This window comes from Prionailurus bengalensis, chromosome B3 (assembly GCF_016509475.1).
Source record: "Prionailurus bengalensis isolate Pbe53 chromosome B3, Fcat_Pben_1.1_paternal_pri, whole genome shotgun sequence".
Taxonomy (NCBI): domain Eukaryota; kingdom Metazoa; phylum Chordata; class Mammalia; order Carnivora; family Felidae; genus Prionailurus; species Prionailurus bengalensis.
In genome coordinates, this window is record NC_057355.1 from 18,027,734 (window position 1) to 18,047,726 (window position 19,993).

The 19,993-nt window shown below is 41.8% G+C and overlaps 1 protein-coding gene across 3 annotated transcripts in view; it reads left to right on the top strand.

The window, feature by feature from the left end:
• LRRC28 (leucine rich repeat containing 28) overlaps positions 1–19,993 on the top strand; it is a 153,839-nt gene that overhangs the window by 91,481 nt on the left and 42,365 nt on the right. For 2 of the 3 annotated variants that reach the window (XM_043554785.1, XM_043554786.1), the window contains one exon: positions 2,035–2,241. The exons of the other annotated variant lie outside the window; for it this stretch is intronic. In XM_043554785.1, coding sequence (XP_043410720.1) covers positions 2,035–2,241 — 207 coding nt within the window. The remainder of the gene's footprint in view (positions 1–2,034; positions 2,242–19,993) is intronic. 3 annotated transcript variants of the gene reach the window in all.

Genomic DNA, 19,993 nt, shown 5'->3' on the forward strand with positions numbered 1-19,993 from the left:
CTGCCCTTTTGCAAATGCATGCGTTGTCCAGTATTAGGGAAATTGTGGAATAAAGTATGAATTCCCTAGCATAAATCCCTTGTAATATAAAAATAACTAGAAATTAATACATTTTGTACTAGTACTATTTTTTATTAAAAATAGTTACTAAAAATACTCCAGGTAGCCATCTCTAACAAAGACTGACCAACTTTTTCCGTAAATGGCAAGATAGTAAATATTTTTAAGCTTTGCAGGCCACATACGGTCTCTGCCATGTATTCTTTTTTGCCTTCGTTGGGTTTTTCTTGCCACCTTTTATTATTTATTTATATTTCTATCTATCTATTTATTTGTTGAGAAAGAGAGAGAGAGAGCAGGAGAGTGAGCACGTGCAAGTAGGGGAGGGACAGAGGCAGGAGGGAGAGAATCCCAAGTAGTCTCCATGCTGAGCACAGAGCCCGATTGTGGGGCTCAATCCCATGACCCTGGGATCATGATTGCAGCTGAATATAAGAATCAGACACTTAACAGACTAAGCCACCCAAGCACCCCAGTCACCTTTTAAAAATATAAAAACTTGGGTGTCTGGGTGGCTTAGTCCATTAAGCATCCAACTCTTGAATTTGGCTCAGATCATGATCCTAGGGTTGTGGGATTGAGTCCTGCATTGGGCTCTGCACTGAGCATGGAGCCTACTTAAGATTCTCTCTCTCTCTCTCTCTCTCTCTCTCTCTCTCTCTCTCTGCCCCTTTCCCCCTGTTGGTGTTCTCTCTGTGTCTAAAATTTAAAAAATAATAATAAAAACAAAATGTAGAAGCCAGTTTTAGCTTGCAAGCAGTACAGAAGTGCACCATGGGCCAGAGTTTGCCGATGAGCCCTAGTTTGCCAACCCCTGGTCTGTAGCAGTAAGAAAAGGTAATCTGTATAACTGGGCATCCAAGAGGGTAGAAGACTTTCTGTCCAGTAGAGAAGACATTGCTAATACTAACCCTAGCCCTGAACAAACTGGGATGTGCCCAATGGGGTGCAGTAAAGTAGCAGGAAACCTTAGCTGGTAAGCAGGAAACCTTACCCTGAGAGGACTGACTCCTGGAACAGGGTCAGGGTTAGAGAAGGCCAAGAGATGGCCGCTGAGGTCTTCAACTTGGAAGTTCATGATGAGGAAGAAGTAGACTTGCCCTACACAGGGCTTCCTGTAGAGGCTTGAGTGGATTGTGCTGTCCTGACGGAATAAATGTCCTTTCCTTAGAGATCGCTTAGCAGAACTTACCCTGCCCAGAGAGGCTTGGGGGTGGTTTTAACTGAGAAGGACAAAGTACCTTGTAACAACCTCCCAACCTTCAGACTTGGCATAATTGTACTCCCCATGGAACAGATTACAATTATGGGTATTGACAATGAGGACATATTGAAGTAAATGGAAGGACTTCATTTGGGTGGAATTAAAATAAATCTTCATAGGATGTGTACACTTTGAGTGGGTTTGTAATAAAGAACCACATGCTTGGACAATATCTAAAAATGTTACCTACCAATAATTTAATCTTATTATATTCTTCACCATGGTGAAAATTTCCACAAGACATCCTAATTTTTTGTCCAAAAGTTTTTCTGTTTAGTTCATATGAACAAGATACGCTCCCTGGGATACTATATATTTTTAAGTCTCCTACTGTTTACTTAGATAGAAGTCACAAATGTAGCAAAGTCACTTCACCTTGAAGTGACTGTAACTGTTCTTTTCCCACACTAGCAACAACTTTCGATTTCATCAAGAAGCAGAAGCCCTAGTGACAGACTTCTGGCTCATGTTCACTACCTTGTATCTCTCCCCTTTCCAAGCTAGCCCTCTTTTCCATTAAGAAAAAAACGTTGGCAGGCTAATTTAAAGACACCTACCTCTGTTGGATTATTTGCATACTTCAGCATTCGTGTTTCTGGAAATCATGGCAGCTACTGATTTTATTTGTTTGAACTGTTACAGTATTGATTCATTTTATTCACTTAATTTAATCAGAATGCGATTTATCTTAATTTTGATTTTGGTTGTAGAGGTTGGCGATTTGAAGGAGCTGCAGACACTAGACATTTCTACCAATCGTTTGCTAACTTTACCCGAGAGGCTTCACCTGTGCCTTTCTCTGCAGTACCTCACTGTGGACCGAAATCGTCTATGGTGTGTGCCCCGTCATCTCTGCCAGCTGCCCAGCCTCAATGAGCTCTCCATGGCTGGAAACCGTCTTGCGTTTTTGCCACTTGGTAAGTGATCATGTTTGGATGGCAAAGCAAAAAAGCCAAAGAATAGGATGGAAAGCCTTTGCTTCCTTGACTAGTAAGGATAAGGTGGTTTCCTTCATTCTGTTCGCCTTGAATATTGCCTCTCTGAATCCATTTTTGTAGTGAACAAAGCATCATTCATTCCCAGTTGACCAAAAATGTTTATTTCAGATAGGGACCTCATATTTGATAACGAATCTGTGCTGAAATGTTGTTTAGACACAAAATGTATGTGACAGGAGAGGATTTGCTCTGAAAAAGGACTTAAAACATATGTGTTTGTATTATACATTTAAGACCATAAAATTAACAGAGGATATTGAGCAATCTGGAAGGATAGCTACTGGTACAAAGATACCTGTTTAGATGTTGAATTCAATGTAAAACAATGTGTATTGGATTAGAATGATTAGAATTGCCAGACTACACAATTTTTAAAACTTTAAAATTGCCTGAACTGCCTGCTGTGCTAGAAATGTCACACTGGCTAACAAATAATATATGATGCACTGTAGATTACCGTAGCTGGCCCATTTTAATATTACAATACATTTATTTTCACTGAGAATTGTATTTTGTTAGCTTGTAAGAAACAAAGTTGCCATTTAAAAAAAAAATTAAAATATGAGCCCCCGTAGAACCCTAAGCCACCACAGTAAGCGTCCTATGATCTTACCTATAAAAGCATTTTTTATAATGAATAATTTATGCCTCATGGCAGTGGAGTATATCATTTACTAGCCCCTGAAAGGAAATATTGCCACCATAATACAGTACATGGGGCACCTGGGTGGCTCAGTTGGTTAAGCATACGACTTCAGCTCAGGTCACGATCTCAGTGTTCATGAGTTTGAGCCCTGCGTTGGGTTCTGTGCTGACAGTTCAGAGCCTGGAGCCTGCTTCAGATTCTGTGTGTCCCTTTCTCTCTGCCCCTTTCTCACTTGCTCTCTGTCTCTCTCTGTCTCAAAAATAAATAAACATTTAAAAATAATAATAAAAAAATACAGTACACATACTATTTTCAATTAAAAATAACTGGGAAACATGAAAATCAATTTGAATAATAACAAATAATTATCCACTTTAAGAAGATTACTTTTCCATAAATATAAATAAATTCTATACTTAGAAAATTAACAAGATGAAATAAAGCCATTTCAGAAGCCAGTTACATTTCTAAGAAATCAGAGCTTTCTTTCAAGTGAAAAATATCATAGGGCTCTCGGGTGGCTCAGTTGGTTGAACGTCTGACTCTTGATTTCAGCTCAGGTCATGATCTCACAGTTGTGAGATTGAGCCCTGTGTTGGGCTCTATGCTGACAGTGCAGAGCCTGCTTGGGGTTCTCTCTCTCCCTCTCCCTCTCCCCTGCTCATTCTTTCTCTCTCTTTCTCTCTTTCTCAAAATAAATAAACTTAAATCAAGTGAGGGGGCACCTGGGTGGCTTAGTCTCATGGTTCATGAGATCGGCACTGACAGTGCAGAGCCTGCTTGGGGTTCTCTCTCTCTCCCTCTCTCTCTGTCCCTCCCCTGCTCACACTGTGTCTGTCTCTCTCAAAATAAATAAATAAACTTAAAAAAAATTTTTTTTTTAAATCAAGTGACAAAAATACTAAATATAAAGAGATTAAAAAACTAAATGTACCTGCTGCATGAACCACAGGTTATAAAACAATTACAGTGGTCAGGTACCAAGCTACAAATCCAAAAATCCGAGTTCTAACCTGGTACCACCACTCCATGGTGCATGACCTGGAGTAAATCACTGAAACTTTTCTGAGCTTCATTTACCATATCTGTAAACCAGAAATAATAGCATTTATCCTGTTTACTTTAGAGTTATTTTGAAGTTGAATAAGATAGTTCATGTATAAGAGCTATAAAGTGGTATACAAATGCAGATGACTCAAAAGAGAAGGTACAACTTGTAGATTACCATATCCTGCCTTTTAAAAGTTCTGTCCTCAGGAGCCTGGGTGGCGCAGTTGCTTGGGCATCTGACTCTTGATCTCAGCCCAGGTCTTAATCTCAGGGTCGTGAATTCAAGCCCTGTGTTGGGTTTCACGCTGAGCGGGAAGCCTTCTTTAAAGAAAAATAAAAACAAAAGTTTTGTCCTCCTTCTCATATCAAGACCCTTTGTAGTAACCACCCAGACTTGTATTTACCACTTCCTAAGAGCTGCTGCCTATACCAACGCTAACTCCCTACCAAGTGATTGCTAGGACGGTAGGGTCAGTGCTGATAAATCAATTGAGGAAAGGAGTGTGGGAGGGAAGTGAAGGATGTGATGATTTGATTTGTGTGGTGTAGAACTCAGTGGTATAACATCAGCCCTCGGGGTAAAGGTGGAAATTCCATTAGACGCAACCATGGATTGACTCTCCGGTGTAACCAGAAACAGATTAGCTTGTTAAATCTGAAGTTGCCCATACTATTGTTGGTAGGATTATTATTACTGTCATTGTTACCACTGACCACATATATAAGGAGTGTTTCCATGAGTAATGCTACTGCAAGTATTTGTAAGAACAATCATGTATTGAATTAGGGATTCTGTTAGGCACGGTACAGAGGCTCTCTAATTTAATTATTACAGAACCTATTGTTCTGTTATACAAAACCTATTGACAACTTAACTTTACAGATGAGGAAATTGAGGTTCAGAGAAGTAACCCACCCAGAATCAGCTAGTGAGCTAGTGAGAGACAGAATTGAGTTGCAAACTCTGTCTGATTCTCATCTCCACATTCTTTCCACTTTGACAAGCTATCTCCACATTCCAGGCATGATCCCTCTGCTAGGGGACTTCACTTGGGAATATGGCCACTTCCAATGCCAAATTTGGGCAGCTATTTTGGACTCATACACTCCTATGGAAATGCTAGCGGGCCCTATTCAGTCTCTGTCTATTTGCTGCCAGAAGGTGTAGCTTTGTCTCACCTGCCCACTCTGGACATCAACCGGGTGCTCCCAGTTACTTGTTTCTAATCTGTCTTTAGCAGATCCTGTAGTAAGAAGAATCTTCAGCTTAGGCCAAAGACCAGAGTTTATCTAGCTCTCCGTTGGTGTTAGCCACTCTTCTTACTTTGCCTAGCTCCTCCCACCTTGGTGAAGTTCTTGATTCCTTCATTTTGAAGTTGTGCTGCTAACAACTTGATTTCCTTGTCGTCTTCTTTCTTCCATCACATATGCTTTGTCTCAAGTCTGAACCATTCACCCAACAACTGGCCCCATCCTGCCTCTGGCTCTGATCTGCAGCCCTGTTTTCATGTCTGATACCAGAGGTACACTGACCAGAATGCCATCCAGCTCTGGACCCCTGATTCAGCCTAGAAGCCCGTATACAATTGGACTTTTTAAACTAAATGAAATCTTGTTTACCAGTCTTTAGCCTTTGGGGGCCTTCTCAAGTGCAGCCAGTCTCCTTTGTCTTGCCTGTTCTACCTTGCTCACTGAGGCTTGTCCAACCATGGCACCTTATTATGCTGGTCATTTGCCACTCATTCTTACCTGTCGTTTTAGCAGTGGCACAGCCAAACGTGTGTTGTGGTGGTGGCAGTGGTGTTGGGTGTTGGGATAAAAGAGAAGCCAAGGGAACTTGACCACTGAGTGTTTGTGGTGCCGAGGAGTGGCGCTGTCTTTCAGGCTGCACGTTACAGCAGCGGATGGCAGGAGTGGCAGTGGCTGGTACACGGTGATAGAAGTGGTCGTTGAGTAGAAGACACAGTCCACTAAACACTGCCTGGCTGCTTTTCTGCTTTGGCAACTCAGTTAGTTATTTACTGGCGCATCTTCTTTGTGCGCCCTGGTAAACGCTGGCATGGGTAAGGAAGTGGGCGTCTGTTCGTCAGCACTCAGGGTTCAGCGGTGAGTAGAGCCTTGCAGATTAATTTCTGTCTCTGGGTTTCTCATCACCCCCAAAACCTTGGCCCTGCGTTCGGAGAGGCTTCCTCTGTGCACTGGTTGATAGGGTGTCAGAAAGTGTGAGAGGCAGGCGGATCTGCCCTGGGCTCTGAGGAGGGTCCCTCCCAACAGTCAAGGTGACCGCAACTCTCAAGCCTGGAGCCACAGACAGCCCAGGAGACGGAAGCAGTTTCACATTCCCCTGGGCGCCATCCCGGCTCACAAGGCTCACGGCCCTGGCGGGACACAGGCCTGTGGTAGGTAGGTTTGCTTTTGCCATAGGAAGATGTAGGAGCAAGAGGAGGAGGCTGCAAATTGTCCGAAGAAAGAAACAGGCTGCCGGAAGCAGTGCTCCGCCCTGGTCTCAGACTGAATCTCTGAGAACAGCTGAAATAAAGGGTTGGGAAGCACGGGTGGCCTTTCTATCTTGTTGTATTGGGTGAATCTTCATAAAGAAGTGGGTGAGACCACCAGAGAGGGCTTTGGGAGTTTGGAGACAGAGTCATCGTGAAGGTGAGGACGTTGAATCCGAGAGAAAAATCAGCCCTTTTCTCCATCTTGTTTGTGGGTTTTGTGGGGGAGGGGGAGTTGTTTTCTTTTCTGGCTTGTTTTTTAATATGGTGAAGGTGGCGTTGGAAAGGGAATTCAGTTGAGTCTTTCAGAGAAAAATAATTAAATCCGTAGCTGTCCTTCCGTGGTGTTTGTGTACTTGCTACCTTTTTTCCAAACTCCTTTCTCATAAACCAAAGCTGTCTAGGGGCGCCTGGGTGGCTCGGTTGATTAAGCGTTTGGCTTTGGCTCAGGTCATGATCTCGCAGTTCGTGAGTTCAAGCCTCGTGTCAGGCTCTGTGTTGACAGCTCAGAGCCTGGAGTCTGCTTTGGGTCCAGTGTCTCCCTCTCTCTCTCTCTCTCTCTGCCCCTCCTCTACTCATGCTGTGTGTATCTCTCAAAGATAAATAAACATTACAAAAAAATTTAAACCAAAGCTGTCTAATGGTAAAAACCATCAAGGACAGAGTCAGATGAAGCATGCAGCTGCTGGCACTGCCTTTCCTCAGAGAACGGAACTTCTCTTGGAGACTTAGCTAATAAGGACGCCTCTTTACAATAGTTAGGAGATACTATGTGGGACACACGCACAACCAAAGTTTTCAAATATGTGTCTCTTGTGTCTAAATGTGATTCTGCAAGCACAGTACAGGAACTTGAAGACTTAAGAAACAGGTGCTAGAATATCTCTGCCTGCAGTTGGAGGTAGGAATCTTATTTCGGGGAGTTACTTACTGAATTCAGTTGCTTGCCAAAGAAGGTTGACTTAGAAGAAAAGCAATTTTTTATGGGGCCTCTTAAAAGAATGTCATGTTTCAGCCTCTTCAGAAAGCAACTATAGAAGGTGTATGATGGATGATGTAAATCACTTGTAATGCTAGTAAACCATACAACTCTTGGAGTACATTCTTTTTAAGATGAACAGATGCGTTAAGAAAGAAGGATGCTCCTATTCTAACTATACCATAATAATGGTAATTGAGTGACAGATTGGTCTACCAACAGAAGCTTTTTCCACAGTGCTTACTATCAGTGAGAACAGGGAAATGAAAGCTATGATGTTCACTAGAGATTTTGAAATGTATTTGTTGATTTAATAGAGTTCTGTACAGTAGCTAGCTCCTAGAGTTGTGACTCATCTCTGGGCTTTTGAAAGTAGGAAAATACAAAGGAAAGGGTTTCTGCCCCCCTCCCCCACCTTAGGCTTTTTTTTTTTTTTAAACCAGGTGTACCTGGTTTCTCTTGCATAATGAATAAGCCTGATTATTCAGTAATGTTCACAGCTTATTTAATGATGAATAATAGATATATGTACCATGAGGTTGCCCATGCACAAACTGGCTGTGGAAGGGCATCCTTTAGCGAGCCCCTAGGAAGTGCTGTGTCATCTAAACTCAATGTCAGTTACTTCTGTAGTTTAAGGAAACAAGAGAACAAAAGTTGCACCCACCTTAGCAGGTGGAACTTTGGACTATTTGAAAACAACCAACGAATTCTTTTTTTTTTTTTTTTATGTTTCTTTACTTTTGAGAGAGAGAGAGAGAGAGAGAGAGAGAGAGACAGAGTGTGACCAGAGGGAGGGGCAGAGAGAGAGAGAGGGAGACACAGAATCTGAAGCAGGCTCCAGGCTCCACTCTGTCAGCACAGAGCTCTGTTGTGGGGCTCGAACTCACAAACCACGAGATCATGACCTGAACCAAAGTCAGACGCTTAACCGACTGAGCCCCCCAGGCGCTCCAACAACCAACGAATTCTTAACTAAGAACATTTGGCAGATGACTCTGAGATTTATAGAATATTCTAGTACATAAACTACCATGGAGTGAACCCAAACCTTAGAGAATAACTTCCTACTAACAGGAAATTATGTGGGTTTCTAAACCAGTCCCAGAGCCATTCCTTCTAGGAGATTCTAGTAGTGCAGTGTTTATGTTCTCAGGAAGAGTTACTCTTTGTGCCACAGACATGCTGTGAGAGAGGCGACCACTCCATTACTGCTATGGAGTAATCAGAGACATCAAGCATGACTTTGATAAGGAGGTAAAACTGGCCCTTTTATCACATAACAGGAGATCACTCCAGTTTTCTGTAGAAGTTGTAGTTGTTTTTTCCCTTATAGGAATTGGATACGTCGTATAGAAATAAAAACGTTTATGTCAAGTACGGTGCCATTTTAGAAAGTAGCTTCTAGGCATTTTCAAAACTTACACTGAAATCCCTTCTCTCATTGCAAATGGCATATAAAAGACACAAATCTGTTAACTGTGCTTTTTTTCCCCATTGGTTCTTGTGCTTGTTCGCTCTGTATCAGCTTAGAAAGTCCACAAAAGAATGTTTCCTGTTTTTTAAGAAAATATTTAAGTCCACGCAGTGAAACTACTCAAACTTCAAACCAGTATGGAAACCACTTAATAATTCTGTAATCTCAGACTTAGAGATGAATGTAAACTGCACTCTGCTGAACCATGAATGTATTTGATCTGCAGCTTGAAGAACTACTGCCTTGAGGTCATTGTTTAATGGGAATTATTTCCAAAGTTTTTGGCCTTAAATCAGTTTCACTGCTTAGAAGGTTTGTTAGTACAGACCAGCAGTCCCTGAGTTTGGAATTAGCCCTGTGTTTGAGTAGAAGTTATGATGACTGCTTTCCAAGGAGAGACCCAAGCATGCCTCTAATATCATGTTCTGTGGGGATTATTGGGTATGTCTCTAATCAAAGGCATAGTGAAACAGGAGAAAAGGGTTTGAAAACAAGGCTCAAAAACTAGTAATGGAAAAAAATGAGAGAGAATTATTCTGTCAGTTAAAGTCCATGCAGACTTTGTTTCAGGAATAAAGTTATTATAAGTCTTGTATTTCTTCGAGAAAGTAGATATTCAGTGCTCTTTTTTGAGCTCTATCTTTTTTACAAGGATTAGTAACAAAAAATATTTATTCATCTTTGTGCTGCTTACTCATCTGATCCCTTTCTGCTGTCTTAATGATACCTCTGCTTTGTTTTTCTTGTATCACAGTAAGCCTTTGCTCTTGCCGTAAGGTTTTCTTGAGGAGTGAATATGATTGTTGAACATGGCTTCTGCAGCATGGGCCACACACTGACTGTACTGTGCTAATGTGTGAAGAGTTCACCTAGTGTAGGTGAGCTTTAAATGAACAACTGTGTGTGTTTCTCTAAGTTTTGAAATAGGACTTGGGGATAGGAAAGTGACTAAATATGAAAAAGCTAGCCCTGTTTTATTAAATACGAGTTAAAAAAAAAGAGCAGCTGCTCATTCTTTAAAAGATACAGATGTGACAGTGTTACAATAGCCATATGACCCAAAGCAGTCTACAGGTTCAGTACAATTCCTATCAAATACCAATGGCATTTTTTCACAGGACTAGAAGAAAATAATCCTAAAATTTGTATGAAACCACAGAAGACCCCAAATAGCCAAAGCAATTCCTGAGAGAGAAGAACAATGTGGGAAGTATCATTTTATGTGGGAAGTGTCCTAAAGCTATAATAATCAAAACAGTATGGCACTGGCATAAAAACAGACACAGAGATCAATGGAACAGAATAGAGAGACCAGAAATAAACCCACACTTACATGGTTAATTAATTTCGGACAAAGTGGGCAAGAACATCCAGTGGGGAAAAGACAGTCTCTTCAAGAAATGGTGTTGGAAAAACTGGACAGCAAAATGCAAAGGAATGAAACTGGGTTACTTTCTTACACCATGTATGAAAATCAACTCAGAATGGATTAAAGACTTAGGTATGAGACCTAAAAGCATAAAACACCTAGAAGGAAACACAGGCAGGTGACCTCTTTGACATCAGTCTTAGTGATATTTTTTTGGATCTGTCTCCTCAGGCAAGGGCAACAAGAGTGAAAATAAATGGGATTATATTCAAACTAAAAAGCTTTTGCACAGTGAAGGAAACCAGCAACAAAATGAAAAGGCAACCTACTGAATGAGAGTAGTTGCAAATTACATATCCGATAAGGGGCTAACATCCAAATTTATAAAGAACTCATAAAACTCAGTATCAAAAAAATAAACAAACTGATTAAAAAATGGACAGAGGACCTGAATAGACATTTTTCCAAAGAAGACATACAGATGGCCAACAGGCACATGAAAAGATGCTCAACATCACTAACCAGCAGGGAAATGCAAATCAAAGCCACAATTTTATATATCACCTCACACCTGTCAGAATAGCTAATGTCAAAAAGACAAGAAGTAAGTATTTGGTGAGGATGTAAGAAAAGGGAACCCTGTACACTGTGGTGAGAATATAAATTGGTGCAGCCACTCTGGCTTCACCAGTATGGTGGTTCCTCAGAAAATGAAAAATAGAACTATTTTACAACCCAGCAGTTCCACTTCAGGTATTTATCCAATGAAAACAAAACCAGTAATTCAAAAAGACACATGTACCTTTAAAAAGACATGTACTCTTATGTTCACTGCAGCATATTTACTAGCTGTTGTAAATAGCTATGATATGGGAGCCGTCTAAATGTCCATTGATAGATGAATGGATAAGGAAGATGCAGTATGTAAAAACAATGGAATGTTAGTCATCAAAAAATGAAATCTTGCTACGTACGACAATGTGAAAGGACCCTAAAGGCATTGTGGGAAGTGAAATACTGAATGACTTCACTTACGTGTGGAATCTAAAACACAAAAATTAACCATCTAATGAATGTATAAACTATGAGTTTTATTCATAAATATGAGGAACAGAGATAGCTAGAGAGAATAAACAAACTAATGGATGCCAGAATGGAGAGGGTGGAAAGTTGGACAAAATAGGTGAAGGGAATTAAGAGGTATGTGCAGTCTTCTAGTCCTAAAATAAATGTCACACAGCAATGTAATGTGCAGTATAGGGAATATAGTAAAAAAGATACTGATGTGAAGTTTTTTAGAAAAAGTAGTAGTAGGAAGACTAGATCTTTGAGCAGAATCTTTGCCAGCAAAGTTTTTGTGAATTTGGTTTTGGAACTTGGAGTTTTTAAAATGGTGACAAGAATGGGCGTTACTAGGGAAATCTGGAAGATGTTGTCAGTGGACTGTAAAGCAAAAATCTGGAGCTTTTATCAGTCATAGTTTTCAATAAAGTTCTTCAACTTTGGGGGGCAGAAAAAAAACAGGTATAAGTCCAGCTGGGCAACAACTCAGGAGGAGATAACAGAGTGAAGACACTGCTCTCCACGCTGGCTGCCATGGCGGTGACTGTTGTAGGGGCTCCTGTTGGGCTCAGTCGGTTGAGTGTCTGACTTCAGCTCAGCTCAAGGTCTCACAGTTTGTGAGTTTGAGCCCCACATGGGGCTTGCTCCTGCCAGCACAGAGCCTGCTTTGGATCCTCTGTCCACCCCTCTCCCCGCCCCTCTCCCGCTCATGTGCGCGCTCTCTTTCTCTCTCTCAAAAATAAACAAACATTAAAAATTAAAATAAAAAGACACGCTGTTGTAATTCCTGAGTCTGCTGGACAGTCAGCATGAAGTCTCCTTCTCTGGCATCTTCTCTGAGGGAATTCTTGGCATTTCTTGAAATTACTGCTGTAAATCTGTAAGTCAGAACTACCCTACCAGTTATCAGGTCTTTTAAAGGAAGCAAAGGGATATTTTGTTCATCGTGTGCCTGGCAGTGTCTTGACATCACACCTGGATGCCTGGGCACAGTGCCATCCTTCGGCACCCACAGCACCCAGGCGGCTTCCTAGGTAGTATCACCTCCTACGTTATGTGGGAGTTCCCTGCTTATATGGAAATAATGTGTTTAGGGAGGCTGTCTAACTAATACCATGGTGAACCAGGCCAGCACGCTTTTAAATTCCACCTCTGCCATGTAATTGCTGTGTGATCTTGGGCTTAGAAAGACTGTTTGATTTGTCTAACTCTCAGGAACAGGGTAAAATTAATACCAACTTCATGGGACTATTGTGGGTATTAAATAAGATCTATTTAAAACACCTCTGTCACTCGTAAATACACCATAAGCATGCAGTCAGTGTGAACTATTTTTATTGTTTCACTGGACTGTTCGAGAGGGTTGGAACTGTATGCATCTTCACTTTTGTACCCCAAGTATCTAGCACAATGTCTGGCTCATTGCTTGTAATAATTTCTTTGTCACCTGAACTATGCAATACAAATAGAGATGCTGGGGGTGGGGTGGTGGAGAAGAGAAATAGAGATCCTGATGCTTGAATAATTAAGCCAACAGCAAAGGAAGCCTTCAGTCATTCAAATTCATTAAAATCGATTTAATTTAACAGTTGTTGATAATCTATGTATAAAGCGTCTTATTATAATTCACTGTGAAATCTTAACTTTGTACAAGTTGAATAGATCACAAAGAATATGATTATGTATAAGATTTAATGGATGTGTGTGCGTATGTTTACAGAAACTAACACTGTCAACTATACTTTAATAAAAAAAAACTAACACTTAAAAAAAAGTCATTCTTCTGAAAAAGCGGTCAAAAAGTTCTCTTTATAAAAGGCATCATGTAGGTAAATTTTAAATTTGTTTTAAAGATGATTTTGGAGTGTGCTGTAAATTACTCTGAATTCCTTGTGAAGAAGCCCACGTTTTATAATTCCACTAAAGTGTAATTATGACTAATGATCTATCTGACTGGTGGAACTATGATAATTGGTGTGACATAGACTATTCCAAACAACCTATGTAGGTCTGTTGCTTTGATGTTGTAGTTTCTGTTACCCCATCCTTTTGTGGAAGGGGATACATCATTCACCTTTTGATAAAATAAATGAGTTTCATACTGGTAAGTGTGCAGTAAACAGTTCCTATTCAGTTCTGGCCCATGCTGTCATTCCGTGCTTCCTTTTTACAGTAGAGTTAAAGGAGCAGCAACCGAGATACACAGGTTGTTCTTCCATCTTCAGCCATGTGGACTGCATATGCCAGAGCCTTGAAGTTAAAAAAAAAAAAAAAAGAAAGAAAGAAAGAATTGGAGTTTGTGCAGGACTGCTAGCTTTTGCTAATTTCCAAGTAACAATACTTTGATCTGTGCATCTGGGAAAAAAGGGGAAACATTTTAGACAGTACCGCATTTTTAAAAGCCACATGAAAAAGTTCTTTGTTGCTTTAGCATATATGCATATGGACAACTTCCTTGCTTTATAAGGTTGATGTACTGGGCAGTTTTTGCACAGGAACTTTAAAAAAATATTATTACCTGATATATTTATTGCAAGGTATTGGTATATTAAAATTAACGGAAGGAAGAAAACAAACCAACTCATTAGCTAGTACGTGAATGGTCTCTTCCAAAGTTATTGAGTGAAGATTTTTCTCTTTAAAGAACAGAAGAACTGTTTCAAAGCTTTTTCAGCAGAAACCACTTACATTTCAGCCTCATTATGATTAAAAATGCCATTCCATTGTGCTTGGGGTTTCGCCAGCGGAAGGGTTTTTGGCCAAGAGCATACTCTCATGAGGCTGTCACAGCTCTGCCTGTACAGCCTGTGACCTTGCCAGACCAGGTGTCTAGGTGTCTCAGCCTCACCAGTAGGCTGTGCTGGGTCAGCTAAAGCAAGAGTTGCCCACTTCTCTTTATAATCTCAGACTCCGTTTTGTGATCTTTCCTTTATATTCAGAGGAGAGAAGTAAGAGACGAAGACGTGTCAAGAACCAGTTCTTACACAAGGGATCAAGCTTGGTGCTGTAGAAGCCTGTGAGATAGGATACATATCATTGTCTCCATTTTGCAGAGGGGGTAACACACAGGGAATGTTTCATTTCCTAGTGCCCGGGACCAGTTAGAAAGTGGAAAGCCAGGATTCAGACTCTATCCCAACCCCATGGCCCACGACATCCGTAATTTCAGTGCTACTCTGTCTTACTATCTACAAGATTGTGTTATATGCAGAGTTGAAGATTCTGTATCAAGTACTCCTGTCCGTGCGGTATTTTGCTTATCACTGTGGGATGGATTTGAACACCACTGATTCACATTTTCTTCGAGCTTCGGTGGAAATCAGTTCATTCCGTTATGGGGCATATATAAAAAAATTACATTCCCCAAAAGGGTCATGAGATACAAAAAGGTTTCTGGAATATTTAAAATCTAAGGTGAGAGAACCGAAAAGTGGGGCACTTGGGTAGCTCAGTCTAAGCATCTGACTTCAGCTCAGGTCATGATCTCACGGTTCATGAATTCAAGCCCAGCATCGGGCTCTGTGCTGACAGCTCAGAGCCTGGAGCCTGCTTCGGATTCTGTCTCCTCCTCTCTCTGTCCCACCCCCACTCTCACTCTGTCTCTCTCCCTCAATAAAATCCATAGTAAACATTACCAAAAAAAAAATCTGAACCAAATAGCATTTTTAAATCATTCACTCTTCATATTTTCCCCTATAAAACTAGGATAGGAAAGAAGAGGAAAGCATGTAAGAAGCAGCAAGTATCAGCTTTTATTTAACTGTGTATTATGATCTTTGCATGGAGCTCACTTAATTTTTGCACAAGCTCTTTTGGGTGTATTAGAGGGGAGAGGTGCTTCCTCTGTCATGTCCCATTTTGTGTCCTTGACTCAGAATGAATCACTGTCTCTAGAGGCTGTTGCCTCCAACTCTTTTCTGTGCAATTAAACTATAGAAAAGTGTTAGTGCCTTTTGCTGCATGCCAAGGAGAATTCTCTCTTAATTGGCCTTCTGCTGTAGGGCCACACTTCCAAATATGTCACCCACTAATAATTAGAATAATAATAACTGCCATATATTGGAGGTGTATGACAAGGATTCTGCTTGATAATTTAGAAATTTCATTAGTAATTCTCACTGAACTTAAGAGCCAGCATGATTGTCTCCTTTATATGGTTAGGGAAAACTGAGGACCCTCACTTAGTAAATAAAACGGTATTCTGACCCAGATTGTCGGACTCCAAGACTGTGTTCTCACTCCATGAATTAGTATATTCTACTCTTTCCTGCTGCATAAGCTCAAGTAAACCATCTTTCTTTGAGTCCCACGGGGGCTCTGAAACTAGGGCTTTTTGCACTTTATCAATGTAGTTTCACTTTTTAAAAAAAATTCCAGGGGCGCCTGGGTGGCGCAGTCGGTTAAGCGTCCGACTTCAGCCAGGTCACGATCTCGCGGTCCGTGAGTTCGAGCCCCGCGTCGGGCTCTGGGCTGATGGCTCAGAGCCTGGAGCCTGTTTCCGATTCTGTGTCTCCCTCTCTCTCTGCCCCTCCCCCGTTCATGCTCTGTCTCTCTCTGTCCCAAAAATAAATAAACGTTGAAAAAAAATTCCAGAGTTTTCTATATGCCTTTAAAGTCTACAGATGTCTATTTGTGATGACGGGAGATTTGTAGGCACGTCAGAGAAGTAGTAAAGGAATCTAGAATAGGAAGTTTTTGGATAATGCTGAGGCCTTTTTCATTGCAAGTGGATTCTGGTATTTCTCTATTTTTCCCATGTGTGTTCTTTAAATGTATAGCCTTTAATACCAGTATATATGTGTATACACATTTACTAAAGTAGCAGGACACATTGTTTTGGCAAGTGTATGTTCTTATGCTTAAAAGAAATATTGTGTAGTGATTTAAATTTCACAGGTTACTTCTACTTTCATTTGTCATAACAACCTGGTAAGGTTGAGGGACTGGGCACTATTATGCCATTGAACATCTTGCTTGGCTAATAACTGAAAGAACAGACAGGTAAAATATGAGCAGACAATTCACACACACACACGCACACACACACACACACACACAAGTAAAAAATGGCCCTCAGACATATTTGAAAACATTTTCAAATATGTTCACAATCATAATTAAAGAAATGCAAATTAAAACAATGCTGAGATATAATTTCTCACCTATCAGAATGACACAAATTTATAAAGAGGATAACATGTTTTAAAAGTTGGCAAGACTGTGAGAAAGGCAATGCCTTCGTATGTTGCTGGAGGGAATGCAAATTGGTAGAACCCTCTGGAGGGAAATACCAAGAATCTACCCATCTTTTGACACAGGTGGAGATGTATACACGGATTCACGTATATCCATGTGTTTTATAGCTCTGTCCACTGAGAGATCCTAGAAGCAGTGGCACCCCCCACAGGACTGAGCATGCGTGGCTCAGATCTTGGTTTATTTTTTAATTTTTTTTTTCAACGTTTATTTATTTTTGGGACAGAGAGAGACAGAGCATGAACGGGGGAGGGGCAGAGAGAGAGGGAGACACAGAATCGGAAACAGGCTCCAGGCTCTGAGCCATCAGCCCAGAGCCTGACGCGGGGCTCGAACTCACGGACCGCGAGATGGTGACCTGGCTGAAGTCGGACGCTTAACCGACTGCGCCACCCAGGCGCCCCAGATCTTGGTTTATAAACACTGTACCCCAATAAAAGGAGTGAAGGCTCCTTGGAGAAGTAGTTGATTTCTGGGCTAGAGGAAGGAAAGTACAAGCTGAGCTTAGAACATCTTGTGCCAGAAAGTAAGGAAGTGCTCAAAAAAGGATGAAAACCGGGGGGCCTCGGTGGCTCAGTTGGTTAAACGTCTGACTTGGGCTCAGGTCATGATCTCAGGGTTTGTGGGTTTGAGTCCCACATCAGCCTCTGTGCTGACAGCTCAGAGCCTGGAGCCTGCTTCGGATTCTCTCTCTCTCTCTCTCTCTCTCTCTCTCTCTCTCTCTCTCCTGTGCCTCTGCCCTGCTCACTCTGTCTCTCAAAAAAATGAGTAAACATTAAAAAAAAATTTTAAAAAGGATGAAAATTTGTTAGAAGAACCTATGAGCCAACTTTAAGCTGCTCCTAATTGCCAAAGCTGGAACATTTTGACCAATACAAAATCATAATAGTTTTGGGATTTTAATCCTTATGATAAAATAAATATCCATGAATCCATACTGATATCAAAATCAGTCAGATAGGGGCAACTGAGTGGCTCAGTCTGGCTAAGCATCTGACTCTTGGTTTCAGCTCAGGTCATGATCTCACAGCTTCTTGAGTTCAAGCCCCATATTGGGCTCTGTGCTGGTAGTGTGGAGCCTGCTTGGGATTCTCTCTCTCTCTCTCTCTCTCTCTCTCTCTCTCTCTCTCTGCGCCTCTGCCTCTCCCCCTCTCCCTCTCTCTCTGCCCCTCTTCCACTTGTGCTATTTCTGTCTCCCTCTAAATAAATAAATAAACTTAAAAAAATCAGTCAAATACATAAATGGGAAGGAAGGGAAGGCTCTTCCTTACCGAATTGCACTTAATAAATGTAGACAGAAAGATGGTATAGCATTAGATAAATACCGTGCAGTAATTATTGCAAACCAAGATCCGTTGTCGGATGCTGAAATTAATATCCAAGATTTGAGGAGGAACAGGACATTTCCATAGCCTTGGGGTTGCAGTAATGTGAAGACTTGACCTGTGACTTGGAGGGGCTACTTCCAAGATGGCTCACTCACATGGCTGCTGGCCATGGGCTCAATTCTTCTCCAGAAATCTGCTGGAAGTATCTTTTGACCAGGAAGTTGTCTTCCTCCAGAATGAGTGATCCAAGGCAGAAAGCAAAGAGGAAGCCACAATGCCTTCTGTGGCTTACTGTCTGCAGTCACATACCATTTCTGCCTCTTCTTTTTGTTAGATATCGTTAAGCCACCACACTGGGGAAGGGCATCTCTAGCCAGCAGCCCGGAAATTATTTTTTCTCCCTGAGAGTTGCCACTTCCTCTTTGTTGACTCCCAGCATTGCCATCTTTGCTTCCTCTTTTTGTGTCCTTCTCTAGTGCTAGTCCCGGACAGGATTATCGGGATTATGATAGGACCAGCAGTGGGAAGGAGGAGGCAATATGGACCCTTCCCCACCCGATGCCACAAGGAGCCCTTCTTACCTCAGTCTTCTATCACCCCTCCCACCGTCTGTAACAGAGTGTCCAGAACCCAGCTGTGAATCCATAAAACTTCTATAAGCCACTTTCTAGGGCAATGATTGTACTGACAGTTCTCTTTTTTTCCTGTCCGTCTTCATCTGTATTACTACATACTCTCATCTCTATCCCCAAGGCCTACCACAGTGCCTGCAAGGTCCTTCATGGGTAAGTGGGTTTTCTCTTGAGATGTAAATATACTTAAGAACACCCTAATTTAGCTCTATGGATCCCCCCAGTCTTTCCCAAACTGCAGAACTGCAGGGAAGAGATATACTTCAGAAGCCTGTTGCCTGTTTGCACAAACAGAACTCCAGGAAATTTTTCAAAAATGATGGTCTTGCTTCAGGGAGTAGAGGGTTAGCAAGGCTGCTGAGGACTCTGTTCTGTGGCAGTGAAGACAAAGAGCCCCACCCAGTGAGTGCTAGGAGTGGAAAGGAAGGTGGTTGAATATTCTTGGGCACATGGTAGGCAGGAAGGGATGTCCTTAGCACTTGGAAGTGTCTCTACTGCCTTCGTTAACTCTGTGCCTCATCTCTTCACCGAGTCCGCCCTCCAGTCTTGGCTCCCCCATTGCCCAGCTGCTTCTGGAAAACATCTGGATTCTGTCTCTTTCGGCACACCTGTTCCTGTTGCAGACCCGTCTTTTTGGGCCCCCCATTCCCGGTACATACTATTAAATAACAAAAATTCAACTGAGTCAGTTTGAAGATCTAATTGGCTTAAGTGATAACGGAGCAGTATTCCAGCTAGCAAGTAGAAAGGAGTTCTGTCAGGCTGTAGAAAAGAAAAAATCTTTAAAGGCAGAGAGGGAGCAGTAAAAAGGAAATTATTAGGAAAGAATGCATTGTTTCAGGCAAGATTGCCCCGCTAAGGGGAACGGATGGGGTCTATCAGTAAATTTCCTGGTGCTGACCAGGAAATTCCATGTTGACTGGTTAAAGGGTACATTCCGGGGTGGGGGTGGGGGAATTGAAACTGCAATTAGGTTAGGTACTAAGCCCCTGTTTGGTGCCGTGGCCAAGCATAAGTGGCTCCATTCTGGGCCTGTGGTTTTCTTTTTAACAAGGCCCATTCCCATCCTTACTGGCCTTGTCCACCATGCTTTGATACCTCACTAGGGGACTGAGATTTAGAGTTCCCTTTTCTTCTTCCTCTCCCTGCAGCATTGGACACTTGTTCCTTTCCTACATCAGCCTAGCTCCAGAGACTCCAGCCCAGCCAGGGCCTGATCCCTCGCCCTGCCCCACCTCTGCTGTTCCCATCTCTCTGCCCGGGGCAGGTGAGACACTGGTTAATACAGGGGTAGAACTAAGCTGGCCTAGGCTGATCTGCCAACTTTCCATTGGAGGAAGATGAAACTGAATGAAGACCTACAACAAACATTATTCT